We start from the raw sequence: 23,408 nt of genomic DNA, 5'->3' as shown, positions 1-23,408 counted from the left end.
TCCTATGTTTGAGGGTATCCACTATAAGAGGTGGCACGTGAGAGCAGTCTTATGGTTTCAAACTATGAGTTGCTATGACGCCACTCTTGGCAAACCCGAAGGAGAGCTTGATGCTCACCAGGCATAAGCTTTTTAGAAAATGGACACTCTGTTTAAGGCTGCTCTCTTGAGTGTTATTGGTGAGAACATAGTTGATGCTTATGCGTCAATTGATAATGGAAAATATGTGTGGGATGCACTCAAGGCCAAGTTTGGGGTCTCGGATGCTGGCACTGAGTTGTACATCATGGAGCAATTCTATGATTACAGTATGACTAAAGAGCGCTCAGTGGTTGAGAAAGCTCATGAGATACAGTCATTTGCTAGAGAACTTGAGCACTCCAGTTGTATGCTACCGGACAAGTTTGTTGCCGGAGGTATCATCACTAAGCTTCCTCCTTCGTGGAGGAACTTTGCTATCTTACTGAAACATAAGAGACAGGAGTTTTCCGTCCCGGATCTCATTGGCACTCTTGATGTGGAAGAAAAGGCGAGAGCAAAGGACACACATGCTCGAGGTATTGATGGAGGATCTAGTGCCAATCTGGTACAGAAGAAGAACTTCCAGCCCCACAAGTTCAAGAAGAAGGGCAAGTTTGATGGTAAAGCAAAGTTTGATGGGAAGAACAAGGCTGTGCAACACACGAACTTCAAGAAGAAGAATGACAAGAAGAAAGTTGTTTGTCATGTGTGTGGGGATCCTGATCATTGGGCTCCTAGTTGCCCAAATCGCTATGACAAGCGTCATCCTGGGAAAGGCGGCAAGACCGCTAATATTTTCATTGGAGACACTGACATGAAGGATGCTGGGTATGGTATATTTCCCACTATTCTTTTAGTATGTCATTCTCCTGATTGGTTGATTGACACGGGTGCTAATGTGCATGTATGCGGTGATATTTCCATGTTTTTGGCATATCAGACCGCAGGGACTTCAACCGTGCTGATGGGCAACGGTTCAAGTGCTTCTGTTTGTGGTGCTGGCATGGTCGATCTGAAGTTTACTTCGGGGAAGATCGTGCCGCTGAAGAACGTTCATTATGTCCCGTCCGTCAATAAAAATCTTGTTAGCGGATCTCTTCTGTGTAGAGATGGCTATAAGCTTGTCTTTGAGTCGGATAAATTTGTAATATCCAAGTATAGAACCTTTGTTGGTAAAGGCTATGAGTCAGGAGGCCTGTTTCATTTATCCTTGTCAGGCATTTGCAATAAAGTTGTTAATCATGTTTGCAACAATAGTGAATCAAATGTGTGGCATTCACGTCTTTGTCATGTTAACTTCGGTTGCATGTCACGACTAGCGAAGTTGAACTTAATCCCTAGTTTCACCACTGTCAAGGGATCTAAGTGTCAAGTTTGTGTGCAAGATAAGCAACCTCGTAAGTCTCACTCGACTGCGGAAACGAGAAATCTTGCACCACTAGAGCTCATACATTCAGATCTATGTGAAATGAATGGTGTTTTGACAAAAGGTGGAAAGACATATTTCATGACGTTAATTGACGACTCCACTAGATACTGCCATGTGTATCTTCTGAAATCTAAGGATGAGGCTTTAAACTTTTTCAAGATCTATAAAGCTGAAGTGGAAAACCAACTTGATCGGAAAATCAAGAGGCTTAGGTCCGACCGTGGTGGAGAGTATTTTTCCAATGAATTTGATGCCTTTTGTGCGGAACATGGTATAATCCATGAGAGGACGCCTCCATATTCACCTCAGTCAAATAGGGTAGCCAAAAGAAAGAACCGTACTCTAACTGATTTGGTTAACGCCATGTTAGACACATCGGGTCTCTCCAAGGAATGGTGGGGTAGGCGATATTGACTGCATGTCATGTCCTAAACTGAGTTCCCACAAAGAATAAAGAGATAACTCCATTCGAGGGAGAAGAAAAGATTAAAGCTCTCTTATCTACGAACCTGGGGTTATTTGGCGAAAGTCAATATGCCAATTCCAAAGAAGTGCAAGCTTGGACCAAAGACCGTGGATTGTGTTTTCCTGGGATATGCTTTTCATAGCATAGGTTATAGATTCTTGGTTGTAAAATCTGAAGTACCTGACATGCATGTCGGTATGATCATGGAGTCGAATGATGTGACTTTCTTTGAATATATCTTTCCCATGAAGGATATGACTACCTCATCTAATCAGGAGATGCCTAGTTCATCGAATCAGGAACCAGTTACAATTACCGAACCCATCATTTTGATGGAACACTTTGAAAGTCCTGTGGAGGAGAACAATGAAGTTCCTACTAGGAGCAAGAGATAGAGGACTGCAAAGTCCTTTGGTGATGATTTTCTTGTGTATCTCATAGATGACACTCCCAGTTCTATTTCAGAGGCCTATGCATATGAAGATGCTGACTACTGAAAGGAAGCGGTTCGTAGCGAGATGGATTCTATCTTGGCGAATGAAAGTTGGGAGATAACTGATCGTCCTTATGGGTGCAAACCTATAGGATGCAAATGGGTATTCAAGAAGAAGCTTAGGCCTGATAGTACTATTGAAAAGTACAAGGCTCGACTTGTGGCTAAGGGTTATACCCAAAAGGAAGGTGAAGACTTCTTTGATACTTACTCACCTGTGGCTCGACTGGCCACTATTCGAGTTCCACTTTCACTAGCTGCCTCACATGGTCTTCTCGTTAATCAAATGGATGTTAAAACTGCTTTCCTAAATGGAGAGTTGGACGAGGAAATTTATATGGAACAACCAGATGGGTTCGTACTAGATGGTCAGGAAGGAAAAGTGTGCAAGTTGCTGAAGTCTTTGTATGGACTCAAGCAAGCACCCAAACAGTGGCATGAGAAGTTTGAAAGAACTTTAACACTTGCAGGCTTTGTTGTAAACGAAGCTGACAAATGTGTGTACTATCGCCATGGTGGGGGCGAGGGAGTTATCCTTTGCTTGTATGTTGACGATATACCGATTTTCGGAACAAATCTGAATGTTATTAAGGAGGTCAAAGATTTCCTATCTCGTTATTTTGAGATGAAGGATTTAGGAGTGGCTGATGTCATTCTGAACATTAAGTTGTTGAGAGACGATGATGGCGGGATTACATTGCTTCAATCTCACTATGTGGAAAAGATATTGAGTCGCTTTGGCTATAGTGACTGCAAGCCCTCTGCAACACCATATGATGCGAGTGTGTTACTTCGAAAGAATCGAAGAATTGCTAGGGATCAATTGAAATATTCTTAGATTATTGGCTCGCTTATGTACTTAGCCAGTGCTACAAGACCTGACATCTCTTTTGTTGTTAGCAAACTGAGTTGGGTTGTCTCAAAACCAGGAGATGTGCATTGGAAAACTCTAGAGAGAGTTTTGCGTTATTTGAAAGGCACTACGAATTATGGCATTCACTACACCGGGCACCCAAAGGTGCTTGAAGGGTATAGTGACTCAAACTGGATCTCAGATGCTGATGTGATAAAGGCCACAAGAGATTATGTATTCACTCATGGAGGTGGCGTTGTTTCTTGAAAGTCTTGCAAGCAGACCATCTTAACGAGGTCAACAATGGAAGCAGAACTCACATCACTAGATACAGCTACGGCCGAAGCAGGCTTCGCCGGCTCTTGAATGACTTGTCGGTTGTTGAGAAACCTGTACCGGGTATCCTTATGAACTGCGACAATCAAACTGTAATCACGAAAGTGAGCAGCTCAAAGGATAACATGAAGTCATCAAGACACGTTCAGAGAAGGTTAAAGTCTGTCAGGAAAATGAGAAACTCCGGAGTTATTGCATTGGATTATATCCAAACATCTAAAAATCTGGCAGATTCTTTCACTAAGGGTCTATCATGTAATGTGATAGATAATGCATCGAGGAAGATGGGTATGAGACCCACAATATGAGTTGTCACAGTGGTAAGCTAGTCTATGTGATCGGAGATCCCGTGAGTTAGATGTGGAAGACAAGCTGTTGGTCAACTGAGAGGAGAGTATCCTTACTATTAACAATACCACTCCATGAAGATGCAATACTCTTCTAATCTGCATGGCAGGTTGATGTATATCTTAATGTGTTCTAAGTGGCACATTGAAGCAGAGATGTCGTCCTGCAGAACATCTTTTGAAGAACGCACCTATATGAGTCTGATTGTTAAACGTCGCAATCTATGAGAGTAGGGTTCTCTCTAGTAAACTCATGAAAGGTCTCGGAGTATGACGCACAAGCTCCACCCGCGGGGAAGACCCACGGTAGCCACGTATCGGTCAAGGCTTTATGTGAAGCTAGATTCGCAGAAAACTTGTAGTTCAAGGCCCAGTCCACTGTCCAAGTTGCTTACTAGTGTAGCATAGAGTTCTAGGTGGAAATTCAACTTAACAGTCTTCACTGTAGTACCGATATAGAAAACAATGTTTTGAAACCAAAGGCAAATTTTGTGTGCCTCTTGGATCAGGTGGGGATTGCTTGAATTTTGTCTATTTTAGGCCTAGCCCAATACCAGTTTCAGAAATTCCTAATAAATCCTAGAGGCCCATGCAACCCATTCGTGCAAGGCAATAGGTGGATCTAAAATTTAGTCTCACATTGCTAGTTTAAAGAGAGTTGGACCTTTTTATAAGGGAGACTCTTTCTCCATATGTAGGAGGATGAGAACAAGAGGAACATCCACGCGCGCTCCTCCTCCGTCGCCCGCCTTGCCACACCACGCCACGCCTCGTCACGACACGCCGCGGGTTGCGGGAATGAGCCACTGTCTAAATTTTTGCCACGCACGATGGGTATACGAGAGGTCACGCAGAAGCTGAAACGTTTTTGCTGTAGTGGAGATTGAATACGAACGACGCACCTCTTCGCCTGCTGCCTGTTCGTTTCGTCTCCCTCGTTCCCTTCAGCTTCTGACGCAGCCTCTCGCCTCCTTCTCTCGCGCCTATAAAAGGGAGGTCGCTCCTCTCAGAGATACACATCAGAACTTCTTCTTCCTCTCGCTACAGTTTCTAAGCACTGCGCTGCTGCTACGTTCTTCCCCATCCCGGCTTGCGGCGTGCACCGCAGGTCGGGACAGTAGGCCTCCGAAACCGCAACTTTTGAGTCCTGTACGGGAGAAGGGTGATAAGGTTTTTGGGGAGCGCTTCGCGCGACTACTGACTTATTCGTCACGGACGCCCCGGACTCCGACGACGACTTCTTCCCCGACGTCGACAACCTCCTCGACGACATGGCTGGCGAGGACACCGACCCCAAGTCCAGCGCTTCTGCTTCTGCTGTCCCGTACGTGTTCTTCTTCTTTCTATTAAAGGATCTTGTTCTAGTGTTTGCCCTAGATATGTTAGACTCTGTTTCATATATGCAACTTGGTATACTGTCTGCTCCAGATGTGTTTAGTTACAATTCATATATGAAGTTGCTGTTTACCTTCTCTTTGTCAAATCGCATGACCTGTTTTATCACTACTATACTAGTCGTGCTTTATCTAATATTTCTGTTAATAAAATCATTCGGTAAATTGCTCATATTTTCAACATGGAGTACGTTTTTAACGGACGTGAGTAACTCATTCCCCGCAAGTCTAGCATTTTGGGTGATTCATCCATCCAAGCAAAATGGAACTCGGCCCAAAGGTGAACCCAAATGCGCGCGCACACACACAAAAGGTGAACCAAATTGCAAGATCAGAATCATCGGTCCACCGTCCATCTCATCGGTCGACCGCAGCACGGCGCTCTGCCACGACTTCCAAACACAGTGACGTACGCAACTTATACACGCCAGGGAAAGATATTCCAAAACTTTTTGGAAAAAACAAAAGGTAAATACACCAGGAGTCATAGAACTTGTACGTGACGGTCAGTTTGATGCACAAAGTTGTAAAATACGTGTTTCTGGTCATCAAACTTGCACAAACGTTTATATACGGTCACATTCCATGTACGCATACGTATCCGTGGCCTATGTGGCATGCCAGCATGGCCAGGGCCCATTGTAAACCCACCACGCATGGTAGATTCGTAGGTTTTTTCTTTATTTACGTATTATGCACCTATTTTTTAACTTATTAAGCCCCTAAAATAAAATGATTTTTTATTTATGCATAAAGCCCCTAAAATAAAATGGAAAAATAAGGGATGGTTCGGTTACAAACTAGGGACGTGCCCCTACTAGGCTTGGGTTAACAACCATCAAACCAATGACCATTCATGTCTAGATAGCATGAATAATTTTTATATCATATAAACACGGCCGAAAAATCAATTTTGCAAGAAATGTAACCCCAAAAAAGGGAGCACCATGTTGTCGGTGGTAATGTTAGTTAACCTTAAGCACAAGGTCACATGGTCGAGCCACGATGCTCATTTTTTCCGTGTTACATTTCTTGTAAAAATTATTTTCAGTCAATGTTTATATGATACAGAAATTAGTCATTGCTACATATACATGAATGATCAGTAGTCTGGTGGTTGTCCACGTGTGACTACTAGGACACGTTGCAGCTTCAAGACCCCACATCGCTTGTTTTTTCATTTTATTTTTAAGGGCTTAATACGAAAATAAAAAAAGTCAAAGGCTTCTCTACAGATCTACATGCTACAACGGATGACAATGGGCCCTGGCCATACTGGAATGCCACATAGCCCATGGATACGTCCGTGTACATGAAATGTGATCGTATATGAACGCTTGTACAAGTTTGATGACCGGAAACATGTATTTTACAAGTTTATGCACCAAACTGACCATCGCGTACAAGTTCTATGACTTCAGGTGTATTTACCTCAAAAAACAAACACCACCCCTGAAAACGGCAAAATTTAACGAATCGTCCTCCTCCTGGGAGGCAATTGGCGCTCTGTTCGGCGCCGCTCCGTTCTCCCCACTCGCTAGGGCCGCCAAAGTTTCCCGGCCTCCTCGTCTTCGCCCCCAATTCTCCCGCTCACCCCCTCCGCCGCCGCCGCCGCCTCGGATCCTCGCCTACTAGGAGAGCAGCACCATACCCGCCCCCCTCGCGCGCCCTCCCCCCCCCGAAACCCTAGACCCCAGAGGAACCCGCAGGCCCGCAGCCGCCGCCCCGATGCGGCGGGACTTCGAGGAGATCTCCGACGACGAGTGGTCGAACCACTCCTTCAAGCCCTCCCGGGTCCTCAAGCGCCCCCACCGGAGCCCTCAGCCGCCCGCGCGGCCTCCCCCTCCCATCGATTCGTTCCGCTACGACCCTAAGTCTTCCTCCGCCGTCGGCGCCAGCAACGGCGCCGCCGTCGTCCTCTCCGACGACGACGACGACGACTTCGACCTGGGGAAAAGCGCCAAGGCGCGCCGCGCCGAGAGTAGCTCGCGCGTGGTCAAGCGTCCCCAGCGCAAAAGCCCGCCTAGGCGGGCCACGCCGTCCACCCAGTCCTCCCGGCACAACCCTAAACCCTCCAAGGCCGCCATCCTCGCGGCGCTCTCCGACGACGACTTCGTCCCCGAAGACGACTTGGACCCTGAAGACGACGATTTCGACCTCCCCGCTTCGAGGAGATCGCGGCCGCGCCCTTCCACTGGTCGACGGCTGGCAACAGCCATCGACCTCTCCGAGGAAGAGGAAGATTTGGACCTCGCATTTGAGGACTCCGACATCGCCGATGATGACTCTGACCTCGCAGATGATGATTCCGACCACCCTGCTCCGAGGTCATCACGGCCGCGCCGCACCACTGGTCGCCGATTCGTGATCGAGGACGATGATGACAGTGATGGCTCTGTGGCTGCTGCTGTGGTGGAGGTAGGAGATGAAGAAGAGGATGATGGGGTGAACTGGTCGGAGTTGGAGAACGAGGATGATGAAGATGGGGACTACAATGGGCAGAGTAGTGTGAAGGCAGAGGAGGTGGAAGGGGATGTGGTGGGGAAGGCATTGCGCAGGTGCTCACGGATTTCGGTTGATCTGAGGCAGGAGTTGTATGGTTCTTCAGCACGGAATTGCGAAAGTTATGCTGAGACAGATGCCTCCACCGTCCGGATTGTCACTCAGGTACAGTTGTCAGTTTTGATGCAGTTTACATGTCTTGAACTATCAAGTTTTTGTCTTTTGATGCAATGCGATATGAGAACAGGAAGATGTGGATGCCGCATGCACAAGCGAGGACATGGAATTCAACCCGGTGCTGAAACCATACCAGCTTGTGGGGGTCAATTTCCTTCTACTGTTGCATCAGAAAGGCATCGGCGGAGGTGATTTTCTGTGAATTAAAATTTTGAACCCGAAGATGCTTGTTAAACTATTGTTTCCTTTTCATCAGTAACATCTAGCCATGACATCAAACTGATGGATCTGAGTTCACCCCACTTGTTTATGATCAGTTGCATTTAGTTCGCTAAGTAGTAAATACATGATAACATGGCACTTGTCACTGAGCATCCTATTCTTTCAATCCTTATGCAACCTTTGTCTTCTAAAACAAGCAGTTGGTAGTCTTGTTCGATCATTACATCTGTATTGTATGAATTAGAAACTAACTTGATGTAGATCACTTGGATACTAGATCACCGTTTGGTTCATAGAATTTAGGTACAGGTATTCCAATTTACTGTAAAGGTGCACCGAGTAAAAATGTTTACATTGTAACTATCAGAATTTTCATGCGGTACAGAAAACCTTGTCTTGTCATGTGCTAATGTGCCGTGTTAGTGCTTGCTGGTCTGAAAGACTGAAACGATGTTGTCTTGCATTACATACATTATGTTTGTGAGGTTATCAGAGTAGTACCAGTCAACGATCATATTGGTTCTTTTCATTTTTTCTTATCATGTTCTAACTTTCCCCTGCTCAAAAGACTATTATTCATGTTAACCTTCTCTCCTTTCTACAGCAATTTTGGCTGATGAAATGGGTCTCGGCAAGACAGTCCAGGTAAGCAAGCTTACAGTGTTTTAAGTAAAAATGAAAATAACCAATCATCTTAATATGGTAGTACTAAAGCATGATAAGTTAGCTTGTTCAAATTTGATGTTTTTGCGCCCTGTCCATTATTATCGTGGACTGTTGTTCATGTGTTTTTTTGGTCATTATGCACACATACTATAAAATGTAACCTGATTGTAGCCTGTTGTGACATTTCCAAGAATAAACTGATTAGTAGGATTTGCCCTATACTTGAGTGCCGGTTCATTATTCATTTCTTAATGTTTGAATTTGGTCTCATTATTTACAGGCTGTGACTTACCTTAATCTCTTGCAACATCTATATGATGACCCGGGTCCGCACCTGATAGTTTGCCCAGCTTCAGTGTTGGAAAATTGGGAAAGGGAACTTAAGAAGTGGTGTCCTTCGTTTTCGATCATCATGTTTCATGGTGCTGGAAGGACTGCCTTCTCAAAGGAGTTAAGTTCCTTAGGCAAAGCAGGATGTCCAGCTCCATTTAATGTCCTACTTGTTGGCTACTCGCTCTTCGAAAGACGGAGGTTTGTAGTTCCTTAGGGTGGAAAAACAGAATATCTTATGGAGATTCACTAGTGATTCTGCATATTTTTAGAAGATTTATGTGCTGCTTTGATCCATAATGCAGTGCTCAACAAAAGGATGACCGCAAGGCACTCAAAAGATGGAAATGGAGTTGTGTATTGATGGACGAAGCACACGTGCTGAAAGATAAGGGCAGCTTCCGATGGAAAAACCTTATGGCTGTTGCACAACATGCTCGTCAGCGGCTAATGCTGACGGGAACTCCACTTCAAAATGATTTGCATGTGAGTCTTGATGCAAGTGTCCAACTTAAGCTTTATTTTTTCCTCTGATACCCTATGATGCCATTGTAGTTAAATATATCACGATACATCTGCCCGTGTGATACAGAAATAAAAGGACATATCAGCATAACACTACCTGTAAAGGACTGACTATATGGATTGGGTACATTTTACCAATATCCTGCATGTCAAAGACTCACAAAGTCATGGAGGTGTGATCAGCAAGTGTACTAAGGATTTGTAGCTACCGATTAAAGTTTCTCAATATCATATTCTTATCTATATGATTTAGAATTAGTATCTTAATATCTAATGGTTCTGTGTTGTACACAGTGCTTGTGGTTCAACACTATTAACTTCACATTTTTTACCATCTTATGGTTTGATGTCTGCTGCTTACCTAGATGAATACTCATAACACTGAATTTATGATGGGTTCATCCGGCTATAGTTGAAATGTGCACCCCCAACTGTTTAAACTCCATATCCTTTCAGCTGCCTTTAATTATCAGATGCTGGCCATTTTCTTACAAGAAGCTGCTCTTGAATTTCATATCATCTGCAGGAGCTATGGTCATTGTTGGAGTTCATGATGCCTGATATATTTGCCACAGGAGAAGTTGATCTCAAGAAGCTATTGAATTCAGAAGACCATGAGTTAATTTCACGTATAAAGTCCATCTTAGGGCCATTCATCCTTAGGCGCTTGAAGTCGGATGTTATGCAGCAACTTGTCCCGAAGACGCAACATGTACATTGACTTATCTTTAGTCATCAGCAATTGCATGTTCTTGTTGATCTTCCCTGTTTGAACTACATTGATTGCGTGTGACAGGTTAACTTTGTCTCCATGGGATCAGAGCAGCTTAAAGCTTATAATGGAGCCGCAAATGAGTACCGTGCCATTTGTGAGGCTCGTACTGCAAAATCTTCTGGCCAATATCCTCAAAATGTTGTTGGATTAATTCCAAAGCGTCAAATATCAAACTATTTTATGCAGTTGCGTAAGGTGAGTATATCCTGTGATGCAAAATTCAGGAAGATGTTTATTTCCATCTTAAAGGGTTTTTCATTGCTCCCACAGATTGCCAATCACCCTTTGCTTATAAGGCGCATTTACAGCGACAAAGATGTTGAACGAATCGCAAGGTTGACGTATCCTAAAGGCGCATTTGGCTTTGAATGTTCCTTGGACAGAGCAATCCAAGCGCTAAAGAACTACAATGATTTTGCTATCCACCAAGTATTGTTATTTCTCTTTACCTGGTTTCTCCTAATCAGCTGCTTTCACCTCCTATTCACTTTGCTTACTAAATTATAATGAGTCTTATTTGCTTTCTGATTTTCGCTATCCTGCTTTGTTAGCTTCTTCTGCCATTCTGCATGCCAAATAATTAAGTGCGACATCAAAGTAGTATGCATTTGTTGTTATTTGTCAATAGTTGTACTGTGCAGGGGATGGTTTTGCTGTTGAAACACACCCCTTTTGCCCTAAATTAGCTTGTTCTTAGTATATTTTTTGTGGGACACTTGTATCATTCAATTCTTAATTTCTCCTCCAGTTGTTGATTACACATGGTGATGCTGGTACAAAGGGTGCCCTAAAAGACGAGCATGTATTTGCATCGGCGAAATGTCAGGTACCATTTTTTCTCTTTATCTGGTTAGCCAGTTCCTATCCAAGAAAAAAGAAGAATAACAGTAAAACACACAATAGTATAATTATATATTTTTTCTTTATCTGGACTACTAAAATTTCCTTGATCAAGGCATATTAGGACTCAAGTGCAATTTATGATTTACCTTAATTCCTACTTTTTGTTCAGGCCTTAGCAGAGCTTCTACCTTCTTTAGCAAATAATGGTCACCGAGTTCTTATATTCAGCCAGTGGACCACAATGCTTGATATCCTTGAATGGGCACTGGAAGTAATAGGAATTACATACAGGCGTCTCGATGGAGGGTTAGTTCTTTCCTCAGCAAGTTTCTGAATTAAATTGTATTATAATTCTTAACTGGTAAAATCCCTTTTGTTTCAGCACCCCAGTAATAGAAAGGCAGACTATAGTGGACACTTTCAACAATGATCTTTCGATAAATGCATGTTTGCTTTCAACTAGAGCTGGAGGTCAGGGGCTGAATCTAATAGGAGCTGATACAGTCATAATACATGACATGGATTTTAACCCTCAGATGGACCGGCAAGCTGAAGATCGTTGCCATCGCATTGGACAGCAGAAACCTGTCACTATCTATAGGTGCGGCTCAAAATATGACATTTGTTTTAATTTTTGCTGCTTCTATTTTTGCTGTTTCTGGCCATATGACTAGGTGAGCATATTTTGAAGTATTCATATTTTTCTTATTCCGACAATGGTTCACTTCTCTACAACATTCGTTCTAATGTGGGAGCATCTGCATGTTATAAGCTCTTGAATGGTATTTTTATAGTACGAGTTACACTTGTTCTGGGTTATAGTTTTTTCTTTTACCCTTGTTCGGATTCTTTGGTCCTTAGCAGTTAGATAATATGATCTTTGTTGGAATATAGTTAGGTTAATTGTATTGCATTTCTCAAGACAAAGTTTGATTGTTTTTCCTTTCTGTTTTTGGTACTACTGTTTTTGCCTTTGCATTGCCAATGCAATTCAAAGTATGGAGGCTCGTGCTGGTAGTTTTCAGAAGTAATTCTTTTCTTTCGCTTTAATAAAATGTTAGGCACCCTCGCACTATATAAGCTGGTGATATTTTTATTTTCAAATGTGCGTCATACAATCTGCACCTGCTTTTGCTATGTGATGTCCTCTGCTAAAAAAATATCCCATTCCCCTTTGAACATAGTCCGCTTAGTCTGTTTCCATTCGGTTCAGATAAAAAGGAAGGATACTGGTCGCTTGAACTCCAAATGATCTGAAAGTCGAAAAAGAACACTAGATGTCACATAAGAAACAAAAAAAAAGAATAATCAAACTCTTAAGATGATAATTTGATAACAGTGAGTATTTATTTTATCCAGGTTAGTGACAAAGGAATCAGTTGATGAAAGCATATACGCAATTGCAAGGAGAAAGCTAGTACTGGATGCTGCTGTTCTTCAGTCTGGAGCAGACTTAGATGATAGAACTGATGTACCTGAGCAGACAATGGGAGAGATTCTGGCATCTCTTCTTCTGGTGTGAGAAACTTCATGGAGTGGCTTCCAAGGTACTGGTTCCACATTTCCACCTGCGGAGATGTCCTTGGCTGGGATAATTATTTGCTTCATTCAAGCACCACTCAGATTTATCCATGGGGTCTTAAGCTTCTTTGCATGATGATGCTGGTGCCTTTATGCATTAAATCTCTCAGTTTGTTGGCATCTACATTATCTACTATTAGGATCTACTGATGATCTTCTGCAACCTGCTGGATAGCCGCACTGCTTCTCTTCGCTGTGCTTGATCAGGGTGACATACTGTATAAGTTTAGCATAGCTCGAAGTAGGGTGTAGATTTCTAGAAAGTGCTGAAACCAGAAGTCTCAGAACAGACATCCTATTTTTGTACTGGATGAAATGTTGGAAGTACATCCTGGTATTAATGAAATGGAGAATAGCGGAGGTTGAAACTGTATGGTAGAGATATTATTAGGGTTTTAACATGTTGTCCACTCTTGAGATTTAAGCTATACAAGTATCCAACTCTATATCGGTTACGAAAGTGAATCTGCAGCCTGCTGTACCTCTGTTAAGTACTCCTTCTGTCCCAAAGTAAGTGTCGCTGATTTAGCACAAAGTTAGTATAAATTGTACTAAATCAGCGACACTTTTTCGGGACGGTGGGAATAGTTGTTTCTGACTGTCTGTACGGAATTACTGCTGAATTAGTCACTGTAATTTAAGAGATCATACATGAAACAAGATTATGCTCCGCCCTCAAATTATCAGTCACTGTAAAATTACCAAATAGTTTTATCAGTTAGTGACTTGTTTTAGACTGAGCCAGTGAGAGAGGAAATGGGTTGAACAACTTCACTCCGCTACGTATTCTCTGCAGAGTCACCATGTTAATTTACTACATGGGAGAACCAATTCCCTGTAACTCAAAAAATATATAAATGACCAGCACAAGTATTATATTTGATTGTATGGGAGTATATCTGATAGCTAATGTGTTGCTGGAGGCAATTGGGAACTGTTTTTTTTGCATTGCTTTGCTTTTTTAAAGGAATTGAGCCCGAATATTTCTTCTCGAAAAGAACTTAGCTTGATTTCTTAGTTATTATTGGATCTTTTTTTGGTCACAGTAGTCCTAGGTCTTCTTTCTGCATATAATCTTCAGCAGTGACAAAGAAGCTTCATTTATGTGAGGTTTGCCTGGTTTCAAACTCGCTCCTGACACCCGAGCATGGTCTATCATTTTGCCCATTTGTTGGGTCCAACATTTGCCTGGTTGTTTGCTGTCTAGATGGAATGTCGTACATATAATATTACGGGTTCTGAGTGCTGAGAATGGAACTAAGCGATCTTTACCCTGTCATGATTTTTGTTGAAATAAACTTATAATTCTTCTAATGTTTTCTCCGTGATGGCACTATCCAATTATCCATGTACCTTTCTTACAACAAGGATGTCCTTCACTAGGTGCTGATTAGCGATCTGGTTTTGCCTACTTTGATCCTCTGCACTAAACCTCGAATTTGCTTTGCGAATGATTCTTGGCATAACTCCAAGCATGGTTCTGTTCAGGCACAGCACATTCTGGGGCAAGCGCCGCTGCCGACGCCAAACCGTCGTGCGTATCCCGGCCGCACGGCGTACTGGTTCTGGCAAGGCTGGCCTGGCGCCATGATGTGTGCAATCAAAGAGAAAGGCTGCATCATGGACCGGCTCAGAAGTTGCTGTTTAGCTGCACTGCACGCACATGAATGATCCGAAGGAATCATTTGGGGCGGAGGGATTTGTCTCCGGACGACGATGGCAAGGCTGGCCTGGCGCCATGATGTGTGGTCGGGATACATCAGACGGGAAAGGTGAAAGGGCGTTCAAACGAGTCAACTAAACGCTCCAGTCTTGCTGGAAATTTTGAACGGAAAAAATTCAATCTGTTGTCGCAACGATGGTACGCGCGCTCAGCTGGACGTTCCTGTCAAGACGGTTCTGCTACGGATTCGCTTCAAAATGTCAGGTATGTCGCACTGTGAACTGTGATGTAGGCGCTCCACCGTTATGTCCAAAATAACAGCATAGCCATCACATGGGGACACCCGATCCCCCAACCCCTCCCTTTTGTTTCCTCGTCGCCACCCTAGTCTTCATGCCAGTTCTTTTCGACGATTCTCCCAGAATCATCCCTCACCCCAGCTTCTCCCAGAACCGTCACTCTATATATTTTTTACAATCCTATCTAGTTAAGGTCTAATTAACTAGAATTATAAAAAACATATTGAGTGGTGATTATGGGAGAAGCTAGGGAGGGGGGCGATTCTGATAAAATCGCCCAAAAGAACTGGCCCGAATTCTGCTCGGCGAAACCCGCACGGTCGCAATGAATGCGGCGAGGACACCTTCTGTCGCTTAGGCGTCTTCGTGGCGGCGGGGGTGCAAGGTGGTGCTCGGTGCTGATGCCACTGCCACTTCTTTTGCGCGAGGGCTTCGCCAGCACCGACCATCCCGTTCTTCAATCCATCGTAGACTGGTGTTGGGAACCTTGCAGCGTGTTGGCTCACAAAGATCTATAGGCCAGCGATACGGCGGTTCCCCTCCTTGGAACATACATATCCATTAATTGGATTGCGGTACCAACACACATCTCACTTCATTGGCTTGGAAGTGGATTCTCACCTTTTGGTGCATGGTCAAAGGTCCTCGCGGCTAGCCTCATTGGCAGTGGGCATTAATTTTTTGGACGTGACTCGATGGCACCCGTGCGCTCGTACGTGGGAGCGAGCACTCTCCCATATAAGGAATGACCTCCCTATGCGTCAACGAGGACAATCAAAAAAGGAAACCGAATGCGCGCACATAACTATCCCACCTGCATTTATTATGGGACCAAAAACTTTAAAACTTGTAACTTTTCATTAGAATCTCAAAATTCAAATCCGTTTTCACCATTGGGTTTCTCGCGACGAGTTCTTCAAAACTAGATCCCATATGAGTAGGTTTTGGCGAATTTTTTTTCCGAGCAACTTTGTGTGATACGGAGGCAACTTTAATGCTATAGAAAAACAACTCCTTTTCCCCCCTAGTATGACTACCTATCAATGGAGGATCCTCATAAGTTGATTATCATGACTACCAATTGACTAGCTTCACCTCTAAATCGCCTATCATAAGGACAACTCCAACGTGGATCACCAAAATGCCCCAAAATATTGGAATCGGTCTCTTTAGACACTTTTAATCATCCAATGAGTCCAACTATCAGGCATGTAAAAAAAGGTCTGCTGCCCCATATGAGTTCCTTGTAGTAAAACTAGCATGCATCCCCTATGCAAAAGTAAAAAACATGCAACAACTTTGCTATGATTTCAGACAACTCTTGTAAAATTTGAAGCAACTAGTGTCATGCATTAAAAGAGGAGTTGCTGCCCCATAAGCTTCTTGCAGTAACATCAGGCAAACCTTATGCAAAAAAAAAAACAAGAACCACAAAAACAACAAGTAGAAACAACATATATATGTATGTTCCACCCGCTCCCCTCTACGGTGGCACCAAGGGATCCCACCCGAGGAGAAGAAAATCTTTACTCCCCCTCTATGACCCAAACTTAATTATAGGTATCTAAAACATTTAGATATTTACCAAAAAATGGTCTTGGTAAAATATTTTTGTCCATGAGGATTGGGCAACTGGATACATGGTTTTAGGAAATTATTTGTTGATTGTGGGCAACTGGATACTTTGTTTTAGGCAACTATATGGTTGACTGTGGGCAACTGGATAATTTTTTAGGGCAACTTTGGGTGTGAAGGAGGCAACTATCATGCTATAGAGAAGCAACTTCTTCTCTTTGGCCTAGTAGGACTTCCTGTTAGGTTTGTTTGTGTAAAAACAAGAAAATTCACACAAAACATAAGGCCGTTTTAGTGCTACATACAAAACAACTTCACTACACTATGTGTATCTGTGAATTTTACTAACATTATCCCAACCTGCCTATCATGGTTGCTCATTTGCCTATTGTTTGATAGTCGGTTGCCTACAATTGATGTGCAGTTGCCTATAAATATTGTAAATAGCCTACCAATTGATGCCTAGTTGCCTACTATTGGTAATTAGTTGCCTATCATTGCTACTCGGTTACCTAACTTTGCAACTACAATATTGTGAAGTGGTTTATCATTGTTTTTCTAAGTTGCCTGCAAATACTTTAAAGTTGCCAAAATTGAGCACCAAGTTGCCTATCGTAGTTAGCAATAGCAGACACAAGAGTATCAATGGTAGATGACTTCGTAGTATTATAGGCAGTTTAGAAACAACAATATGCAACTTAGAAGTATCGGTGAGGAAGCTAGGAGAATATGCAACTTAGAAGTACCGATGAGGAAGTTAGGAGAATGTTAGAGAAAATTAATTAAGAGAAAGTGTAGTGAAGTTGCCTATTTTTTGCACTAATGTTGTCTCTCGTAGAAAGAAAGTTGCTTATAAAGGTGATCTGATGTTGTCTACCTCTGTTTAAGGTTATTCTTTATTACTAGTTAGTTGCTCATTGTTGGTAAGTAGTTACTTTAAATTGAAGTGGATTTGCTTCTATTTAGCACTAAAGTTGTCTCATCTAGCGACTAAGTTACTTTCTGAAAGAAAGAAAAATCATCAAAACATATCCATGTGGGTTTAGTTTTGAAGAGCTCGCCAGCCAACACCAGTGTGCTTAGGTCCCTTGATGGCGGGTAGACTCCCCTAGAAAAGGAAAACACACAGGTCTCATACCACCCATCCCCTCATAGTTTAAAATTTGAAATCATGATAGATGACTTAGATCCCACATTTTTTTTTGATATTGTAGGCAACTTAGGTCCCTTGATGGACAACTTTCATAGTATTATAAGAAATTGAGGATCACTCGTAGGCAACTTCATAGTGAAAGGGCAACCTGATTTCTGTGGTAGACAACTTAGAAGCCATGTTAGACAAGTTTCCACTCTACGGTAAAAAAATTTCATAGTATGATAGGCAACTAAACAATCCACAACTTATTTTCCAATGTATGCAACTTAGAAATCATGGTGACCACCTAATACACTGTTGCACACAACTAACTAGGTGGCTACTAGGCGAACTTAGTTATACACATGGTGCAATTCATCTAGCATCTGAGTTGCTCATGTTTAGCACTAAAGCTGCTTCATCTAGCATTAAAGTTGCTTTTGAAAAAAAATTATCAAAACATATTCATATGGGATCTAGTTTTGAAGAGCTCGTCGCGAGGAACCCTGCAGTGAAAACGGTTTTGTGTTCTGACACTCGGTTCAAAAGTTATAGCTTTTTGAAAAATTGAAACGGAATAAATAGATGACGTTGGCACATGCATGCGTATAAGTATTCTTTACATTACCCACTAGATAACGCTTTTATTACAGACATCAAACTACTTTTGTCGTCTAGTGTGTGCGCTCGCCGCGTCCATCCGGCGCAGCTGCACTGTGAAGTATGTAGGTAATTTTTTTTGGGGGGGCACTCTCAAAGGCACGTGACAAAGTGCGATTTGTTCGGTTCAATGGCTGCACGCTGGCTGCTCGACGTTGTCTACCTGCCTCCTTTTTTTTTTGAGGGAAATGTCTACCTGCCTCCTATGCACGTCGTCTTGGCATTGCCCGTCAACCCATATCTTGTTGGTAAAATTTCCGATTGCATGGAAATGTGCACGTTTTTTTTTTTGAGGAAGGTAAAGTACCCCTCCAGACATTATATCACAAGAGTTCTAGGGATACATAAGCTCTCAGGCGGATCTAGTAGCCAGACAAACCGGCCAACATTATACCTAAGTGATGATCGAGCAAGCCTGTGAGCTTCAAAGTTTGAACTGCGTTTCTCGTGACAAAAAACAAAGCCATCCAACTGCGCACCTCTGGCCTTAATCTCCTGTGTGATGTGATAATATACTGGTTTGGAGTCCTCATTCATAGTATTGATCACCCTAAGGCAATCAGAAGCCACCTTAACTCTTCGAGTAAGCAAGTCGTCCGCCAATGAGAGAGCCTCCCTTATCGCAAGAGCTTCAACGGTTTCTGCATCTGAAATTCCTATGAAGACAACAGAAGAAGCTCCCAAGAATTCACCTTCACAGCTTCGTGCTACAGCTGCAACGACAGCCTTGTCATCAAGTTTTCCCAAGGCTCCGTCCACGTTTACCTTCGTCCAGCCGGCTGGTGAGGGGATCCATTGCTGGACATTGGTCTCCACTTGTCTTGCTTGTACCTTGTTATTCATCTTGCTCTGTACCACACCTAGATCTTCCATGAAACTCCTGATGAAGCAATGAGTAGATAATGGACTTTGGAATAGATTTTCATGAATTACTTTCCGCCTTGCGTGCCAGATAGCCCATAGGGAGACAAACGCCTCTGTCATTTCACTAGAGGGTAATTTTTCAATGAGCTCAAAAATCCAGTCCCTCGCATTCCCTTGTTGCGTCATGGAGACCTGTTCCGCAACCTCCACTGATGCCAAAGCCCAAACGCATTTAGCCATTGTACACTCGATCAACGAATGCTTCCACGAGTCATCTTCTCCACACACTGCACATTTATCTTCCACTGCCATATTTCTATGTTTAAGAACATCACTCGTCAGGAGAGAGTGCTTTGCTAGCCTCCATAAAAAAACTTTTATTTTGGATGGAACCTGGATTCGCCAAAGGGAAGTTCACTGTTTTTCTACCTTTTTTGTATCAGACGAAGCAGCTGACCCCTCCAGCCAAGCTTCCCTTGTTGTCTTGGTATGCACAAGCATCTTGTATGCTGATCGAACTGTAAAAACCCCTTTGCGGTCGTAGTGCCAAGCCCACTCGTCCTGCTGGTTCCTGGTCGACAAAGGGAGGTTCAGAATCGCCTCCACATCCATCGGCAGGAAACACTCCTTAAGCTTCTCACAGTTCCATGTTGCTGACGTACGATCAATGAACTCACTCACCCTGGAAGGGGCATGCGCCGCCAGGCAAGCAATAGGTCGTAGTCTCCCATCTCGGGGCAGCCAGTTATCATTCCATGGATCGGTAGCTTCGCCCGTACCAATTCTCTTAATTATCCCTTGCTTCAGAGTATCTCTCCCATCAAGGATAGCTCACCATACCTGCGACGGTCGCGAGCCCAAATCTGCTTGCAAGAATTCTGTTGCTGGGAAGTATCTCGCTTTGAGTATCCTCGCACTCAAACTATCTGGTGATTGTAGAACCCGCCATGCTTGACGAGCTAAAAGAGCTAGGTTGAACAATTCTATGTCCCTAAACCCTAGTCCTCCCATGTACCGTGGCTTTGTCATATCCGACCATGCCACCCAGCAAGCTTTTCGTTCACCAGCTTTACATCCCCATCAGAACTTACGTAGGATGGAATTGATCTCCTGGCATAAGCCTCTTGGTAACCTGAAACATGACATCGAGTAAGTGGGTATCGCCCGCGCTACAGATTTGATGAGGACATCTTTAGCTGCTGCTGACAATGTCTTGCTGAAGCTCCGCCACTGCAGAAGACTGAACATAGGAGCAGTGGCGGAGCTTGCAGCCCAAACATGGGCGGGCCAACAAGAAGAAAATATCATATGGACTGCTGTTTTAAGGCCTAGGAGTAGATGTATATGCATATAATTTCATGGGCTGGACAGGCCGCGGCCCATTCGGTCTTGCTGAAGCTCCGCCACTGCATAGGAGTCACGGGGTGCATGGTTACTCAAAATAAAAACAAAAAATCTATAGGTGCATGTGCCATGGAATGCGGTGGAGATCCTAGACACGGGGTGTACGGCTTGTCCATGCCCCTTTGGGTGATCAGAGTTTCACAACAATGACTTCTCTTGCAAGTGAGTGTTGCTACACATGAAGACTTTGATTTTGTGGTGCTTTATCTGTACAGAGTCTCGAGCTTTAGGGGGTGAAAAGTCCAGGTTTGATCTTCTTTGGTTGTACTTAGGAATAGCGATGTCTACACATAGTTTCCTTATTGAGGGCATTGCTTTGAGTATGTCACTTGCTCTTCGAGGTGAAAATTCTTGATCCGGCCTTGGATATGACGATGATGCGCTCTTGCGTCGTACCATTCCGGAGATCTTGTTTTTGGACCTTCGAGTGGTGTGTGTGTTGACAACTTTGGTGTTTGATGTTGGTTGTTCTTGTGTGCGGCTGATCACTTGTTTTTTTTTCTATTTTGGTTGTGTGCATCCCTAATGTCTTGACTAACTTTTAGCATTGTGTTATTGCACGCCTGGGTATTTTTGGTATCATCATGATATTGTTGTGTTACCCTTTATAAGAAAAACAAAAGGTGAAGATGGATAAATACCTATCTGTCTAGAAAAATATTTGTACTTAGTATACATTTGCATGAGATGCTCAAATGGTTAGGTTCCTTATGGTGGAACAAACCTACTTGGGTTCAAGACCTAAATTCGGCATCGATGCTCATATTTTCTTGTATTTATTTGAACTTTTTCAGCGATGTTCATCAAGTGGAAGGAGATATTCTCATCGACTACGAGACATATGTACATGTATGGGAGCAATGCTGTTAAAAAATAGTGATTTTTGTTGCATGGAATATCCATAGTGATATTAGTGGGGGCCATGGTTTGGCATTTTGGTTTTAGAAATATTTCAGCCACTACCAACATCACTTAATTTCGGTTTGCGTTTAGGCCTAAGGACCGAAATGTTAGTTAAAATTTAGTAAAATACTTGATTTTTTTAAGAATATTCTAAAATTTATTTGAAATCTTATTACAGCTGAAATGGCTGAGATATTTGAATCTAGTAAAGCTTTTCTTTCCCCTCTCGCAAGGCGACTAGGGAAAGCCTTCCTTCCCTCGATCTTCACCGGTGAGCCTCTGGATTCTCCTCCCCGCCTCTGCCTGCCGCTCTGGCTGCCAGTGGCGGGGAGGTCATTTCTGGTGCCTCGCATCCGGCTAGTAGATAGGTAGGGTTTTAGTCCTCGCAGGGGCTATGTCTGAATGGACGGCGGCGCTTCTTCTTCGAGTCAGTCTTACGGGCTCCGATACTCCTCAAGTTCGTTCGTTGGGACGGATTAGACGGTGCTCTGGGCGGCGAGGTTAAAGTTTCTCATCATGCTTACGTAATGGCGATATTTGGTGGCAGGTTCTTCAGATCGACTCAAGGATTCAACGGCGACAACTGCGGCTCTGGGGCGTTGGTCATTAGAGGCACGTGCATGAAGACTTCCTGGCTATCATTGACAAGGTCAGGTCCGGCTCCGGTATGGGAGCGACGACAACGGCGCGTCGGCGATTCGTTCTGGCGGCAGCAATGGTCGTCCGGTGGTCCATGGACCTTGATGCAATTTTTATTATGTTTGAGGTGTTTATAATTGATCTGATCATTTTCGTAAAAAATTGATATTATTAAAATCTAGTGGATTTTTTTGCAGGGAGAAATTTAGTGGAATTTATTAGCATCCCACTGAAAGTGAAAACAATGGCAGGTATCATGTACTCACTCCGGTTCTTTTTACTCTGCATATTAGGATTCTCTAAAGTCAAACTTCACAAAGTTTGACCGTATTTATATGAAAAAATATCAACATCTACCATGCTAAAGTTATATAATATGAAACTTTAAGTCATGACACATCTATTGATATTGATTTCAGATTGCGAATGTTGGCACTTTTTTCTATAAAGTTGGTTAAACTTTACGAGGTTTGACTTTAGTCAAATCTTATATACGAACTAAAAATGACAGGAGGGAGTATATGGAATATGCATTGAATACTTTAACTTTTAACCCTTCTGGAAACTTACAAGTTGCATCTCGGCCACGGGGCCCCCAGAATTTGAGAAGCGAAATGCCCCGGCCCCTCTCCTTGTCGCGCCCATGTTGCCATGTCACGCCGAGAGGGGAATCTTTGCGTTGCGCCTGTGGGCGTGCGTGGGGGCCGGCGTCGTGGAGGGCGCACGAGGGAGGGCCAGGTGGCACGGAGAGTTGGAGGCGTCCCGTGAACCCTCTTCCCTTTTGTCCCGGCGTTTTTATCCATCTCGCGTTGGCAACGTCGGTATCATACCTCATAAGTACGGATGCGCCGGTGAAAGCCATGATACACGTCTGTCTTTTGGACCAGTTCATGCTCCCATCTCTCTCGTCGGTGACAACATCTATCATGCATTTTGCAGAGGCATGGCTCTCGTGGTTACGTGATTTTTCACTTCGTCGGTTTTACATGTAGGGATGACGGCATGATTAGACGCCGTCTCGTGTTGCATGCGTGTGTTTAGTAGTAGCTGCCTAAACCAGTTAATAAGGGCATGTACAATGATATTATTTTAAAAGTGTCACGTAGGATAAATGATGAGTTGGAGAAGAGAGAACTTATAAGAAAAAGCTTGACTTCTCTTATTTAAAAAAAGACAAGAGATGATCTCTTAGCACAATATGTCTCACCACGTTTTTAGGAATAGCTAGTTATTAGAGATGAGACTAAAAGATGACCCATTGTAGATATTTGATTTTGTCATCTCTAAATTACATGCAAGTATTAAG

General features: G+C 43.3%; 1 protein-coding gene across 1 annotated transcript; it reads left to right on the top strand.

Moving 5' to 3' along the window:
• Positions 1 to 7,012: 7,012 nt before the first annotated feature.
• Positions 7,013 to 13,431, top strand: LOC123190048 (protein CHROMATIN REMODELING 19). Its single transcript, XM_044602608.1, has 12 exons — positions 7,013 to 8,006; positions 8,089 to 8,206; positions 8,845 to 8,885; positions 9,187 to 9,437; positions 9,542 to 9,722; positions 10,288 to 10,473; positions 10,558 to 10,731; positions 10,807 to 10,965; positions 11,285 to 11,362; positions 11,549 to 11,685; positions 11,762 to 11,980; positions 12,739 to 13,431. Exons 1-12 carry the CDS (start codon positions 7,068 to 7,070, stop codon positions 12,899 to 12,901), a joined length of 2,646 nt encoding a protein of 881 aa, XP_044458543.1. The 5' UTR covers positions 7,013 to 7,067; the 3' UTR covers positions 12,902 to 13,431.
• Positions 13,432 to 23,408: the final 9,977 nt, after the last annotated feature.

This window comes from Triticum aestivum, chromosome 2A, assembly GCF_018294505.1.
Source record: "Triticum aestivum cultivar Chinese Spring chromosome 2A, IWGSC CS RefSeq v2.1, whole genome shotgun sequence".
Taxonomy (NCBI): Eukaryota; Viridiplantae; Streptophyta; class Magnoliopsida; order Poales; family Poaceae; genus Triticum; species Triticum aestivum.
This window is presented reverse-complemented; position numbering and strand designations above follow the sequence as displayed.